The 12,517-nt window shown below is 63.7% G+C and overlaps 1 protein-coding gene across 1 annotated transcript; it reads left to right on the top strand.

Moving 5' to 3' along the window:
- Positions 1–7,511: 7,511 nt before the first annotated feature.
- On the top strand, positions 7,512–11,302 carry LOC147598890 (glucagon receptor-like). The gene is made up of 13 exons (XM_086759939.1): positions 7,512–7,589; positions 7,820–7,916; positions 8,203–8,310; positions 8,578–8,699; positions 8,804–8,910; positions 9,021–9,177; positions 9,294–9,453; positions 9,627–9,687; positions 9,883–9,952; positions 10,361–10,449; positions 10,627–10,765; positions 11,068–11,109; positions 11,231–11,302. Exons 1-13 carry the CDS (start codon positions 7,512–7,514, stop codon positions 11,300–11,302), a joined length of 1,302 nt encoding a protein of 433 aa, XP_086616065.1.
- The last annotated feature ends 1,215 nt before the right edge of the window (positions 11,303–12,517 follow it).

Genomic DNA, 12,517 nt, shown 5'->3' with positions numbered 1-12,517 from the left:
AGCCGGTATCTGAGAGAGAGAAGTCTTCTCTGTTCTTCTACGGGGAAGCAAAGCTCATTGAAGACAGGAATTGCCAAGGTAGAAGGTGCAGACTCCGTACTGCTGCTCCCGGAGAGCTTCCCTGTGATGGCGGAAACGGGAGCGAGCGGGGACGCAGTGATAACCGGGGCACTACGCAGCCTCGGCTTTTTACCCCCGTTAATCGCCCGTTCTGTCATCAGAGGGGAAGCCACACACAGGCAGCACTGGAAAACACAAAAATCCAAGGGGCTGCTTTCAGCCCAGCTGATAGCATCTGTGGATGCCTTTGGATACACACAACCCAAACCCCCGCGTTTTGGGGAAGATTTTCTACATACGGAGAAATCCGATGCCAGAAAGAGCCCAGAGCAACAGCACCTGCCAAGGTGCCCAGGCTTTTTGCGTTGAAGCCTCAAAGGAGAGCTGCGTTTGAATGGAGGAACCATCTCCCTGCGAAAGAGAAGAGAAGCACAGCGAGCAGCAGCCGCCCCGCTCACCCCAAGGTGCAGCCCAGCTCTGTCAGTTTGTTGGAAACCTCCTGCGGTAACACGTGCGAAGAACCACTAAGAAGTTAAAGAGCTGAGCGAAAGACAAAGACCCCACGCCTGGCCCAGCTGGAAGGCTGGGAAGGACCCAGGACACATCGCAAGACAAGGCAGCTTCTTCAGCCCCTGGTTATTTGCCTCTGGTTTCCAAAACAGGGTGTCAAGGCCATAAAAAACTCCTTGGAGCGACAGTGAACCTGCACTTCGGCAAGTAGTGAAAGTCTTCCTTGCTGCCCAGCTTCCCACTGGTCTGCAAAACCAGTCACAGGCGCTGGCCTGTCTGTAGCCGGGGGGCTCCCAGGGAGCATCTGGGAGGTGGGATGGGATGGGGCCACATCTGCGTGTCCCTGGATGTGCCCAGCTCTGATGGCAGACAAGGAAAGGTGTCTCACTGGGGTTGGCGTCTGCCCCAAATCGATATTTTTCCCTCTTGGGAAATGCCAGAAATTGTCAAATTTTCATCCCAGTTGGGTGAAAAAAAAAATGAAATAACATCATTTGGGAGATTAAAAAACCATGGGTGCTAAGATGTTTTGGAGAAAACCACAGTATTTGTAGAGCGCTTTGGACCATGTGCTTCTCCAGGAGGACTGGAAGTGCCTTTCTGGCATCGCCCCTTGTTACCGACGTCCTTGTTGAGGCAGGCGTTCCCGCTGCGAGCGCCAGCACCCTGCAGCGCAGGCGTCTGGCGTTACTGGCTGCCTTGGGAAGGGCTGGACCTGGCCTTTGTAAACAGGGACGGGAAAAAGAAATCGGAACAATCCGGATGATGATGGTGTGAGCATCGGTTTATGGAGAGATCTGAAACACATCCAAGCCGCCGGTCAGAGGAGATGGTTTGGGAGAGATGCTGCTGCCGTTTCCACTTCATCCGTGCTGACTCAGCTCCTCCAAAAGACGTTTTCACGTGCTGGTTGAAGAATTTGCGTTTGCTTGGAAATTGGCTCACTGGGAGAAAACTTCAGGGCTTGGCTTCCCCATGTTTCAGCGGGACAAAAATGAAACTCCGGGAGAGCTGACCCCGAGACAAACCATTTCTGATGTTTCACAAACCAGCCTGCAGCTCTTTGCGATTCGGCCGAAGGCACGCGAAGCCTCCCAAGAGGAGCGTGGCGAGACGGGTGAGTGACGGATCGGGCACAACTCTGAGCGAATAACCGGTAAGAGAAGTTGCAACCAGGCTGCGAACGGGCAGGAAGGAAAGGAAAGCTGCGGCCTCTTCTCTGCTCCTCGAATTCCCGATGCCGGGGGTACGGCAACCCTGATGCAGCGCTGCCCGCCAAGGTTTACATATGGAGGAGGGCAGACCGTACCCTTCGGCAGAGGACAGGGACAGAGAGTCCAGCTCCAGGGCAGGCTGTGAATATAGATGATTTTCAGAGAAGCTCTTGATCTTATCGGTTAATCCTTCCTGCTTGAATAAGATGAGAAACACAACGGAAACTAAAGAGACTTTGGCGGCTTTGAATCCAGACCCTGCGTGCCCAGGGGCTCTCTGGGAGGACAGCATCTGCTGAGGGTTCCTCTGAGCGAGTGCCAAATTCAATAGTGCCTTTGTGAGCCGGGAACACTCATTCATCACGAGCATGTGGCAGCGCGGCACCGAAGCGCCGCGCTCGGAAGTGACCTTTGCTGTGAAACGGTGTGGATGGAGCGGGATCTCCGGGCTGTCACCACCCGAGGAGATGGAAATGGGAAGGAAACAGGATGCTCCTGTCCTGCGAACGCTGCAAAAAACCCCTGAGCTCAGAGCTCCGGGTCCTCTATGGCTCCCATTGGGGCACCCTCTCATCTCTTAGGACGTGACTTGCAAGCTTCTTCCTTCTCTCCTCCAAAGAGCATCTCTCCCTGTCCCTCCAAAGTCCTTTATCCCCTGGGATCTCTTCAAACAGTATTTATTGGAAATAAAATGTCCGAGCAGCTGATTCTCTACAAAATCCCCTAACCAGTCATAAACAGGTGGGATGGCAGCAGTGTTTGGCCAATTTCTATGTTGACGTAGAGTCAATCTCTTCCTAATCACACTGCAACAAGCATCAGGCAAGTGCTCAAGCCTACAGTAGTATTAAATATCACGTTTCTCCTGACCTTTGCAGGAAGAAGCCCCAAAGCTGCACCTCTCCCAAAGATGAAGTGTGCTGGTCCAGCCCCGTGGCGATGCCCTTGCTGGCCGGAGCGACTCGGTGTCTCCTGGAAGGTAATTAATTAAGCTGTTGCTCTGATCGCAGGTCAGACCTACCCTAAACCACTGCCCCGCAGGGAGAGGAAGCGCTGTGCAGCTGGGCAAAGCTCGGGGTTGTTTCTCCCGCACCAGAGAGGTTCAAGCAAGAAACAGCTTTCGCTGGGATGCAGGCGATGGCTTCCAAAAGGAGCCAACTCCAGGGCCAGCGGCTCCGCGCTGGCGTGGCTCTGCCTCCGCGCCTCGTCAGGCTGCGCTTTCACAGCTGTCTTTAATAGCACCGTCTGCTGATATTAAAAATACTCTGCTTTTTCGTGAACGCGAAAGCCTTTGGTGCGCCGGAGCCCGCGGCAGCCTCCCAAGTCCGGCAGCGAGCAGCGCAGAATCGATCGGCCGCAACCAGCTACGTCCTTCCCGACTCCTGCCGTCTCCCTCCTCACGTGGGCTCGCGGGGGTTCATGTGCTGATGGATTTCTCTACCTGGTAATGGTCTGGCAGGCTTTTCTGAGAAAGTTCACCGCGTAATTGCAAGGCGGGACGCAGCGATTAGCATTTCTGTTCTGCTAATTACTTCTGTACGGGAAGCAAAGTCTACACATGAATTTTCCCCTGGATAAAATGAAATCTGCTTCCAGGACGTGGTTCTGCTGGTAAGGGTCCTCAGAGAAAGGGACTTAGTCCTGCTCAGAGGCCTGGTTTGGCATCTAGCCCCGGGTGATGCCCGTGGAGGATGCTCTCCTCTGCCTGAGCACCACCGCGGCTCTCCTTTGATGCATGAGACCACTCAGGGGCAATTTTCCCACCTCTATCGGTGAATCCTGCCTTTACCACCAACCACGTCTCCTTCCTGACAGCTGTGCAGCACAGCCAGCATCCCCAAAACCCGTCCCAGCAGGCCAGGAGCTGCTGGAGAGCGGGTTGGCGGTGGTCTCACAGGGTCTTGAACCCCTTGAAGGTGTTTCCAGGAGCTGTCACCACATCCATCCCAGCCATACTTGGACCTGGACGCTGTCCCAACCGCCCTACGACTGCCTTTGCGGCTCCCCACAGGTCAGGATCTGGCTGCGCAGTCGCTATGGTGACCCTGCCTGAGATGCATCAATATGGAGAAGAACAGCTTGTTCCTCACGTCTCCATTCAAAGAACCAGCGAGAAAATCCTCTCCACATGGACCTTCCTTGCCGGCATGGCCCCCGTGGGGTCAGCGGGGACCATGCTGGGCGATGATGCTGGGAGGTTTGCGGTCCTTCTCTGGAAGCTCCAGCTCATGCACCCGCGTGGTCCCCCAAATTCAGCATCGCTGTGGGATGAGTCTGCCGGCGTTCGACAGGGAGGATCTGCAGAGCGGCGTGGCGTGCCCAGCTTTGGGGAGGGGGACGTGGCTGGACACGGTAGGATGAGAGGTGGAGGAGAAAGAGGAGAAGCGGTTCTTCACCTGGAGGGACAAGCGGCTGCGGGGAGAGGAGCCAGGCTGCGAGGGGCAGCGAGACAGCAGCTACGCAGGGCAGGACGAGACAGGGGAGACCATCTGGAGCTCCGACTGCAAAATGAGCCGCCCAGCTCCGGTGAGTCATGCTCGGCTGCCGATGGTAATAAGGGGGAAAAAAAAAAAAAGAAAAAATGAAAAAAAAAAAAATCACAGCAAAAAAGAGCAAAGTTTAAATGCCACCATCTGCAAGGGGCAGCCCCGGCCAGCCAGTGGCATCTCCAGGGCCACGTCCCTCCTCTTCCTCCCCATCCTTCTTTGCTCCTCAGCCACTGCGAGGGGTACAGAGCGATGCCACGTTAATGGCTGTTACGTCTTCTCCCAGCAAGGTTGTTGTGGGTGGGAGAGCACCCCTCATCCCTCTCCGCATGGGCTGCAGCTGCCTGCAGGCACGCATCCTTATTTCTCATCACGCTTCATGGCTTACAGGTCTCCTTGGTGGCCAGCCATGGCACCGGGCGGTGCCCCAGCCTGCGCACGTGGTGATGCTCGTGCAGAGAAACCCCACGGGAAATTCTCTTTGAGATCTCTCTCGTGGGCCATCATCCGTCCCCATCCTTGGGGGTCACCAGGACCAGACTGGGTGAAGTCCTGAGCCAGGTCTGACCTTGGAGCTGACCCTGCTGTGACCAGGGCTGAACTAGAGACCTCCCACGGTCCCTCCTAGCTGGGATTACCCTACGATCCCATCATCTCCACCTCCAGCAGTGCTCCTCTGTCCCAGCCTTGGTGGCATCGCTCCGGTTTCCCCACCTTACGTTGGGGCTTGGGCCAGCCAGGCCTTCCCACGGCCCCCGTCCTTCAGCCAGACCTCGCCGACTGCCCGTCTTCAGCGCCGCCCGCGAACGTCCTCCCGCAAGCTCTGCCAGCACCCCGGTGTCACTGTGCCGGTGTCACAGCCCAGCCGCGGCCACAGCCACCACGCACCCAGGGATGCAGACAAGCTCCTGGCCACAGGGACCCTCCGCGGTGCGGCGGCAGGCTGGTGGCTGAGCCGCGGGTTCCGACGTCACCGCGCTGGAGGGCAGCTGGTGCCCAGCCCGACGGCGGGTTTGCGGGCGTGCATCGCCCCAGCGCCCGCTTCCCAGTATGAACCAGCATCACTGTGACCGCACCAGCAACTGGATGGGGTGCGGACACCCGCTTTGGGACCCCGCAGGCCGACTCACGCCACACCCAGGGACCCTCCAGCATCAGAGAGGCCGAAACCCACCCAGGCTCTGCTCTGAAATCTCAAGCTTGCCCCCCAAAAAAGGGAGACGTTACCAAACGGGTTGTTTTTCACTGGGAGTAACCAGATGCCTCTCGCTTCACTAAAGCAACCAGTGCAGCTCCCCATCCATCCAAATCGTTCCGTGTCTTCTCTGGGCCCGCCGGAAGGGTTTCGGGGTAAAAAGTCCCATTTTTGCAAATTCAAGCCAGGCTGGGAGGGAGGCGGGAGCGTGGAGGGGCTCTGCTGCCAGGCTCTGGAGGGTCCCCAGGGTTTTCAGGGAGGGCTCAGCCATCCTTAAAATCCCCTCCACCTGCCCCACCCACGGGAGAAGCACCGTCACCTGCCCTTCGCCAGCCTGGAGAGAGCCCTGCCCGGCCCCGCGGCCGTGGGTCAGCACAGACCCACTCCGCCCCACTGCGAGGACGTGGGGCAGCCGGCGAGGCGGTGTGACGAGGGCCACCAGGCTTATCCCACAGCTTGGCCCTGCCCTTGTGCGTTCCACCGGTGTTGGATCTGGTGTCGTCCCCAGGGCCGCCCTCTCCTTGTCCCCAGGGGAGCGTGGCCCCCAGCAGCCCACCCCGCTGTCACCCCACAGCACCCAGCCCAGGGGACAGCCACGGGGCCACCAAATCTGGGAGGCGAAAGACTCCCGCGACTCTCCCTGGGGCTGCACAGGGGGGGCTGGGGGAGACCGGGGGGGTCTGGTCCCATGTTCCCATCCCTCTGACCCACAGTCTGTGGGCTGGACCCTCGTGCCTGTCCCTGTGTGACCCAAGCAGGGACGCTGGATGGGGCTGGACCCTCATTCCTGTCCCTGTGTGACCCAACTGGGGACCCATGGTGGGGCTGGACCCTCATCCCCGTCCCCCTTTGACCCAACCGGTGACGCCGGACAGGGCTGGACCCTCATGTGTGACCAAACTGGGGAGCTGTGGTGGGGCTGGACCCTCATCCCTGTCTCCATCTGACCCAACTGGGGACCCTGAGGGGGGCCAAACCCTCATCCCTGTCCCCGTGTGATGCGACTGGGGACCCATGGTGGGGCCAGACGCTCATCCCCATCCCCCTCTGACCCAACTGGTGACGCCGGACGGGGCTGGACCCTCATCCCTATCTGCGTGTGACCCAACTGGGGACCCCGAGTGGGGCCGGACCCTCATCCCCACCCCGCCGTGCTGTCACGGGGGTCTCCGCGGGGGCGGGAGCAGCGGTGCCCGGGACCCCCGGAGCCCATCGGGGCGGCCCGAGCCCCGGGAGGCGGTGCCGCCCCCCAAACCCCCCCTCCCGTCCCCTCCTCTCCCTCCCCTCCCCGTCGGGGCACGGCGCTGGCGGGAGGCGGCCGCGCCGCAGACGCCACTCGTTCGCCGCCGCGTTCACGTCGCGGAGCCGGGGCTACCGGTAACGGCGGGGCTGGCGGGGGCAGCGGGCGGAGGGGAGGGGGGGACACGGCCCGGGGGGGTGAAGGGGGGCGGTCCGGGCTGCTTCTCCCTGCGGAGAATGGGGCGGGAGGTGATGGGGGGCAGCCGGTTTGAGGTGGGGGGGGGGTCCCATCCTGGCAGGGAGACACGGGTGGGTCCCCGGAGAGATCTCCCCGCCTCCCCCCGGGGGTGTCCGTGTCCCCTTCGCGGGGCTCAGTGGCCACAGGGTCACCCGTGGGGTGCCAGCCACCCGTGGGGTGCGCAGCGGTGGCACGGGGGGGGCTGTCACCTCAGTTTTTGGCTTTTGCTCCCCTCCCACCTCGGCGTGGGGACCCCCTCGCTCGCCCACTGCCCCCCAGGACTGGGCCTGCAACTTGGCGAGGGTTGGCCCCGAGGTGTGACCCGGCCACGGCCCGGCCGCTCTGCCTGCTGCACCCCAAGATTTCGGCTCCGGCTGCGACGTGACCCCGGGCCGCGGCAGCCCAGGACACGCGGGACACCCCACTTCTCCTCATCCGCACCAGCGTGGGCGGCTGGCGGAGCCGAACCATCCCCAACCCTCTGCCTCTCGCCCAGTTTTCGGGTCCCCGGCTCATCCCGAGACGCGCCCCGGCGCTGGGAGCACTGGCCGCGGGCTGGCGGAGCCACCATGAGGGACGCGCCGGGGTCTGGGTACCGGCAGGGCCTCGTCCATCTTGCCTGGGTGTGCCTGTTCGCCGCCGTGCCGGTAAGGAGCAAACCGGGGCCGGCGGGGTTGGCGCTACCGAGCTTCGCCCCACGGCGAATGGGCTGAGTCCACGCACCACTTCATCACACGTTCCCACCCGTCTCGAGGATGCCGCGTTTTGGCGGGGGGGATGCGGGCGGCTGGTTTGGGGAGCCAGCGGGTGCCGCGGCGAGGCGGGCGGGTGGACGAGGGAGCCGGCCGGAGGCTCTGAGCCGGCTCCGGGCTTGCAGCACGGCGGGGCCAAGGTGCTGGAGAAAACCTTCGAGGAGTGGATGCGGTACCGCGACGAGTGCTTGAGGAGGATGGCGAGCGAGCCCTACCCGGCAGGTACACGGCCGTGCCACCAGCACGGGGGCAGACGTGGGGGCGCGTGCGCTGCCGGATGACGGCCAGGGCATCCCCTACGCTGGTCACCTCCGGACGGACGAGGCAGGGAACTGACGAGCGTCCCTGCATCTCAGATGGGGCTGGGATGGCCCGGGGGGGCCGAGGCCGGTGTGGGGCACTGGGGTTCGGGGTGATGCCTCCGAGGGGGCTGGGATGGCGGGGCTGGACGTGCCGCACTGCCGGCATCCAGCTGTTGGCTTTTCCCCCTTCTCACTGCTGTTGGCAGGGCTCTTCTGCAACCGGACGTTCGACATGTACGCCTGCTGGCCCGACGGCAGCCCCGGCACCGCCGTCAACGTCTCCTGCCCCTTCTACCTGCCCTGGTTTGAGAAAGGTGACGGTGACCCTCGGCCACCCCGAGCTGGAAGGCAGGGCTGAGCCATGCTGAGGTGGGGGGAGGCTCTTGGGGTTTCCCCTCCTGTTCGCTGCTGCGGGGAGAGGGACCCACGAGCAAACTTGGGGGTCGGGGGACGCGTGGGGTGCGGAGCGGAGCCGGCTTGTGACCAGCTCATGCCGCCCTGGAAGAGGGGCTGAGCGGAGTTTGAGCCAGGAGGGGTTTGGGGGAGCTGGAGGGGAACGTGCCGGCGCTCCGTCTCTGCAGTGAAACACGGGCTGGTGAGCCGCAGGTGCGGCGCCGACGGGCAGTGGGTGACGGTGAACGGCAGCCAGCCCTGGCGGGACTACTCGCAGTGCGAGGAGGAGATGGAGGCCGCCATTGAGGAGGTGGGATGGCCCAGCCCGGCCACTGCGGCAACTGGGCAGGGGCACCGCGGCCGCGTGGATGGGTGCTGCTCGCCCGGGCTGACCGGCGCGGTGCTCGCTGGCAGGAGGGCGCCCGCAAGCTGATGATGAGCTTCAAGGTGCTCTACACCGTGGGGTACGCGCTGTCGCTGCTGACCCTCGTCTCTGCCCTGCTCGTCCTCACGCTCTTCAGGTACACGAGCCGGGGTGGGGTACACCGTCCTGCCCCTCGTCCCTCCTGGCCAGCGACGGCCGAGCTGAGGGGCCACCGGCCTGGCCTCCCAGCGCCCTCGCTCTTGGCAGGAAGCTCCGCTGCACCAGGAATTACATCCACGCCAACCTCTTCGCCTCCTTCGGGCTGCGGGCCACCTCAGTGATGGTGAAGGACGCGCTGCTGGAGAAGCGCTGGGGCGCGGAGGCGGCGCGGGTGGCCGACTGGGAGGCTCTGCTGAGCCACGAGGCAAGCGCTGCCAGATGCCGGGCCGGCATCGGCGTGCGGACCCTCGCCCCGGGGAGGGCCGGGTGAGCCCTTGGGGTGCCCGCGCCCCCGGCCCCACGGCGGCTGTCCCCTGGCAGGCGGCGCTGGGCTGCCGCGCGGCGCAGGTGCTGATGCAGTACTGCATCCTGGCCAACCACTACTGGTTCCTGGTGGAAGCCGTCTACCTCTACAAGCTGCTGATCGGGGCCGTCTTCTCCGAAAAGAACTACTACAGGCTCTACCTCTACCTGGGCTGGGGTAGGGGCCACCCAGACGAGCGAGGGCGCCGCCGGTGCCGTGGCCCGAACCGGCCCCGGGAGGGTGCGGGGTGGGGGGGCTCTGCCGCCCCACGGCGTCCCCTGCCCCCCGGGACCGGTTTCTCAGCTCAGGCGGGTCGCTTGGTTTTACAGGGTTTGCTGTGTGACTTGCAGGGACGCCCGTGGTGTTCGTGGTGCCCTGGGTGGCCGCTAAGTACCTGAAGGAGAACGCGGAGTGAGTGGGATGGGATGAGGAGGGCGTCCCGTGGGGATGCTCAGCGCCGGGCTGGGGTTTGGGCTCGGCTGGGGGAGCGGTACGGAGGCACCGTGGGTCCCTGACCCGCCTCGCCGGGGCTGGCGCGCTCTCGGCCTCGTCCCGCACCCCTTGGCACGGGGGTGAGGCTGCTGCTCTCCGTGTGTCCCCGGGCAGGTGCTGGGCGCTGAACGAGAACATGGCTTACTGGTGGATCATCCGCATCCCCATCCTGCTCGCCTCGCTGGTAGGGGGGCACCCGCCAGCCCCACGGCCGTTTTGGAGAGCAGGAGCTCAGCCCCTGGCGAGGGGGCAGCTCTCAGGGGGAGGGCTTGGCCTCCAAGGCACATAGGGTTTTGTTTCATTTTTTTTTTGTTTTGCACCACCTTGCCAACCCCCAGGCTCTGCGGGTCCGTGCGGGGGATGCTGCTGTGCTGAGCCCCAGAGATGGGGGCTGGGGTGGCCCCTGTTCCTTCCTAGCTGGGATTTTGGGATGGCAGGAGGGGAGGAAGGGATCTGGGGACCCCACAGCCTTGGCAGTACGGGGGGGTTGTCTCCTCCAGCCCCCGAGGGTGCGTACGGTGGCCAGGGTGGGCTGCGAGGGTGGGGGTGCTGGGCTGCGTGCGCCCCTGCGCCATCTTTCCCCCCGCCCCAGATCAACCTGCTGATCTTCATGCGGATCCTGAAGGTGATCCTGGCCAAGCTCCGCGCCAACCAGAAGGGCTACGCCGACTACAAGCTGCGGTGAGCGGGGAGCGAGGGGGCGGCCGGGCGCGGGCACCAGTCCTGCTGCGGGGGACACGCCGCCTCCGTCCCGCACATCGTTAAACGACCGCCCCGAGGTTAACGAAGAGCTCGGCCCTGCCTGCGCCGCAGCCCCTCAGTACCGGCTGCTGGAGGGCTCCCCTTGCGCTCTTGCAGGCTGGCCAAAGCCACGCTCACCCTCATCCCCCTCTTCGGGATCCACGAGGTCGTCTTCATCTTCGCCACCGACGAGCAGACCACAGGCATCCTGCGCTACGTCAAGGTCTTCTTCACCCTCTTCCTCAACTCCTTCCAGGTGAGGCAGGAGCGTGACGTGTCCTCGCTCTGCCCCGGGCGCACCACGAAGCCAGAATTAGGGGGGTCCCCTCTTCCAGGTCCCTCTGGGGGAATCTGGGCCTGGGGAGGGGGACGCCGGCTCTCCCACCCCCAGCCCTGCTGCTGAGCGCATGGCGGTGCCGCCTGTGCTCTCAGGGGCTGTGGTGGCAGGGGGACCTCGGTCCCAAAAAGGGCCCAGGAGTGGTCCGGGGAGACAAAACCCATCCCAGCCCGGGGAGAGGTGGTGATGGTGGGGGGCTCACTCCCCCGCTCTCCCTCCAGGGCTTTCTGGTGGCCGTGCTGTACTGCTTTGCCAATAAGGAGGTACGTACCCGCCGAGGCTTCCGCCCGGCCCCTGCCTTTGCTGTCCCATTCCTCACCTGCTGGGCCTGTGGGGAGGGCACGGCCAGGGAAAAGCCCCCGCGGTCTCCCCCCGCCTCGGCAGGTGAAGTCAGAGATGAAGAAGAAGTGGCAGCTCTGGAAGCTGGACCACCCGGCGCTCTGCTGTGCCCAGTGACGCGGCCAGCGGCCCCGCGGAGCCAGAGCAGAAGGGGTGCTGGGCGCGACGGGGAAGCTGCGATGGGGCAGCATCCACCTGGGACCAGTGTGTCGAGCACTAGAACTGCTGGAGGGGCCACCCCCCCGCTGCAGCCCGAGGGGGAGGTAGGGTACCAGACGTTGCTGCCCCCTCAGAAGAGCCTCAGCTCGCCTGGGCTGGGTGAGCTGCGCTGCGAGACGCGCCTGCTGCTTTCTACCGCTGCCTGAGCTGCCCCTACGCCATCAACTACCTCTGTGGGCACCCACCAGTATCCACCCACCGTGCTGGTGGGAAACCCCCGTACCATCCGTGCTGGGCACCCGCCGGAGGGGTGGCGGCGGCCGGAGAGGGAGCCCGGCCGTCAGCAAGGGCAAGCAGCAGGGAATGGCAGGCGTACATCCCAGAGTCACCCTGCGAAGCTCTTCCTAGCGAGGTGCTGCTTCTGCGCCTTCTCGTTGCCCTCATCGCCGATGCCGAACACGCCGTCAAACACCTGGCCTCCCTCCTCGCCGCTCTCCAGCTGCGCTGAACGCCAGGTTTCCTCCTCTCCGAGCTCCTCCTGCAGCAGGTCCCCCCCCGAGTCCCCCTTCGCAGCGAGCGGAGCCAAGGCAGCAGGCAGGCACGCAGCTTCCCGCAGCGCTCGAGCACTTCGGCTGTTTCATTTACCCTGCGCGTGAAGGGCAGCACCGCTCCTGTGGTGGCGAGGGAAAACAATCAGAAGGGAGAGCGAAGGACTGGAGAGCGTCAGCTCCCTGGGAGTGGAGCCCAGCATCCCACACCCGGCATCCAGCCTGGCCACCTCCCGCTTTGCAGACCCTGAAGTTCCCCGCTTGGCTCAGGAACGTTTCTGCTGGCGAAAGGCTGGGCGTTTCTGGGGTCAAGACGTTTGCTTTCCAGCGAGGTGCCAAAGCCTTGGCTGCCTGCCCTCGCCGAGCAGCCCGGTGAACCCCAGGAAGCCCGGGAGCACCCACACCTCTGCCTTTGCGAGCGAAGTGGCTGAGGCTGCGTGGTTTGAGCGGCGCTGCCCACATCTGGCTTCCGGCTCTTTTCCAGGGCTGGTCCTGGCGCTGTCCCGTAAGAGCCGAGAGCAGATGCCACCGCCACCCTGGCCCTCTTGCCCTTACCTTCAGCAGCAGGACAGACGCGCAGCTGAGTCTGTTCCCACCACGCGATGCTTTGCCTCGCCAAACAGGC

The sequence above is a fragment of the Chlamydotis macqueenii genome, chromosome 15 (assembly GCF_036417535.1).
Source record: "Chlamydotis macqueenii isolate bChlMac1 chromosome 15, bChlMac1.mat, whole genome shotgun sequence".
In the NCBI taxonomy this organism is placed as follows: Eukaryota; Metazoa; Chordata; class Aves; order Otidiformes; family Otididae; genus Chlamydotis; species Chlamydotis macqueenii.
The sequence above is the reverse complement of the archived record's forward strand: the minus strand, read 5'-3'. Positions and strand labels throughout refer to the sequence as shown.

Bases quoted from the DNA above. Each gene is read 5' to 3' on its own strand.
- LOC147598890 (XM_086759939.1), top strand. From the start codon at position 7,512: ATGAGGGACGCGCCGGGGTCTGGGTACCGGCAGGGCCTCGTCCATCTT. The intron at 9,953-10,360 runs GTAGGGGGGCAC...CCCCCGCCCCAG, and splicing joins CCATCCTGCTCGCCTCGCTG to ATCAACCTGCTGATCTTCAT. The intron at 10,766-11,067 runs GTGAGGCAGGAG...CTCTCCCTCCAG, and splicing joins TCTTCCTCAACTCCTTCCAG to GGCTTTCTGGTGGCCGTGCT.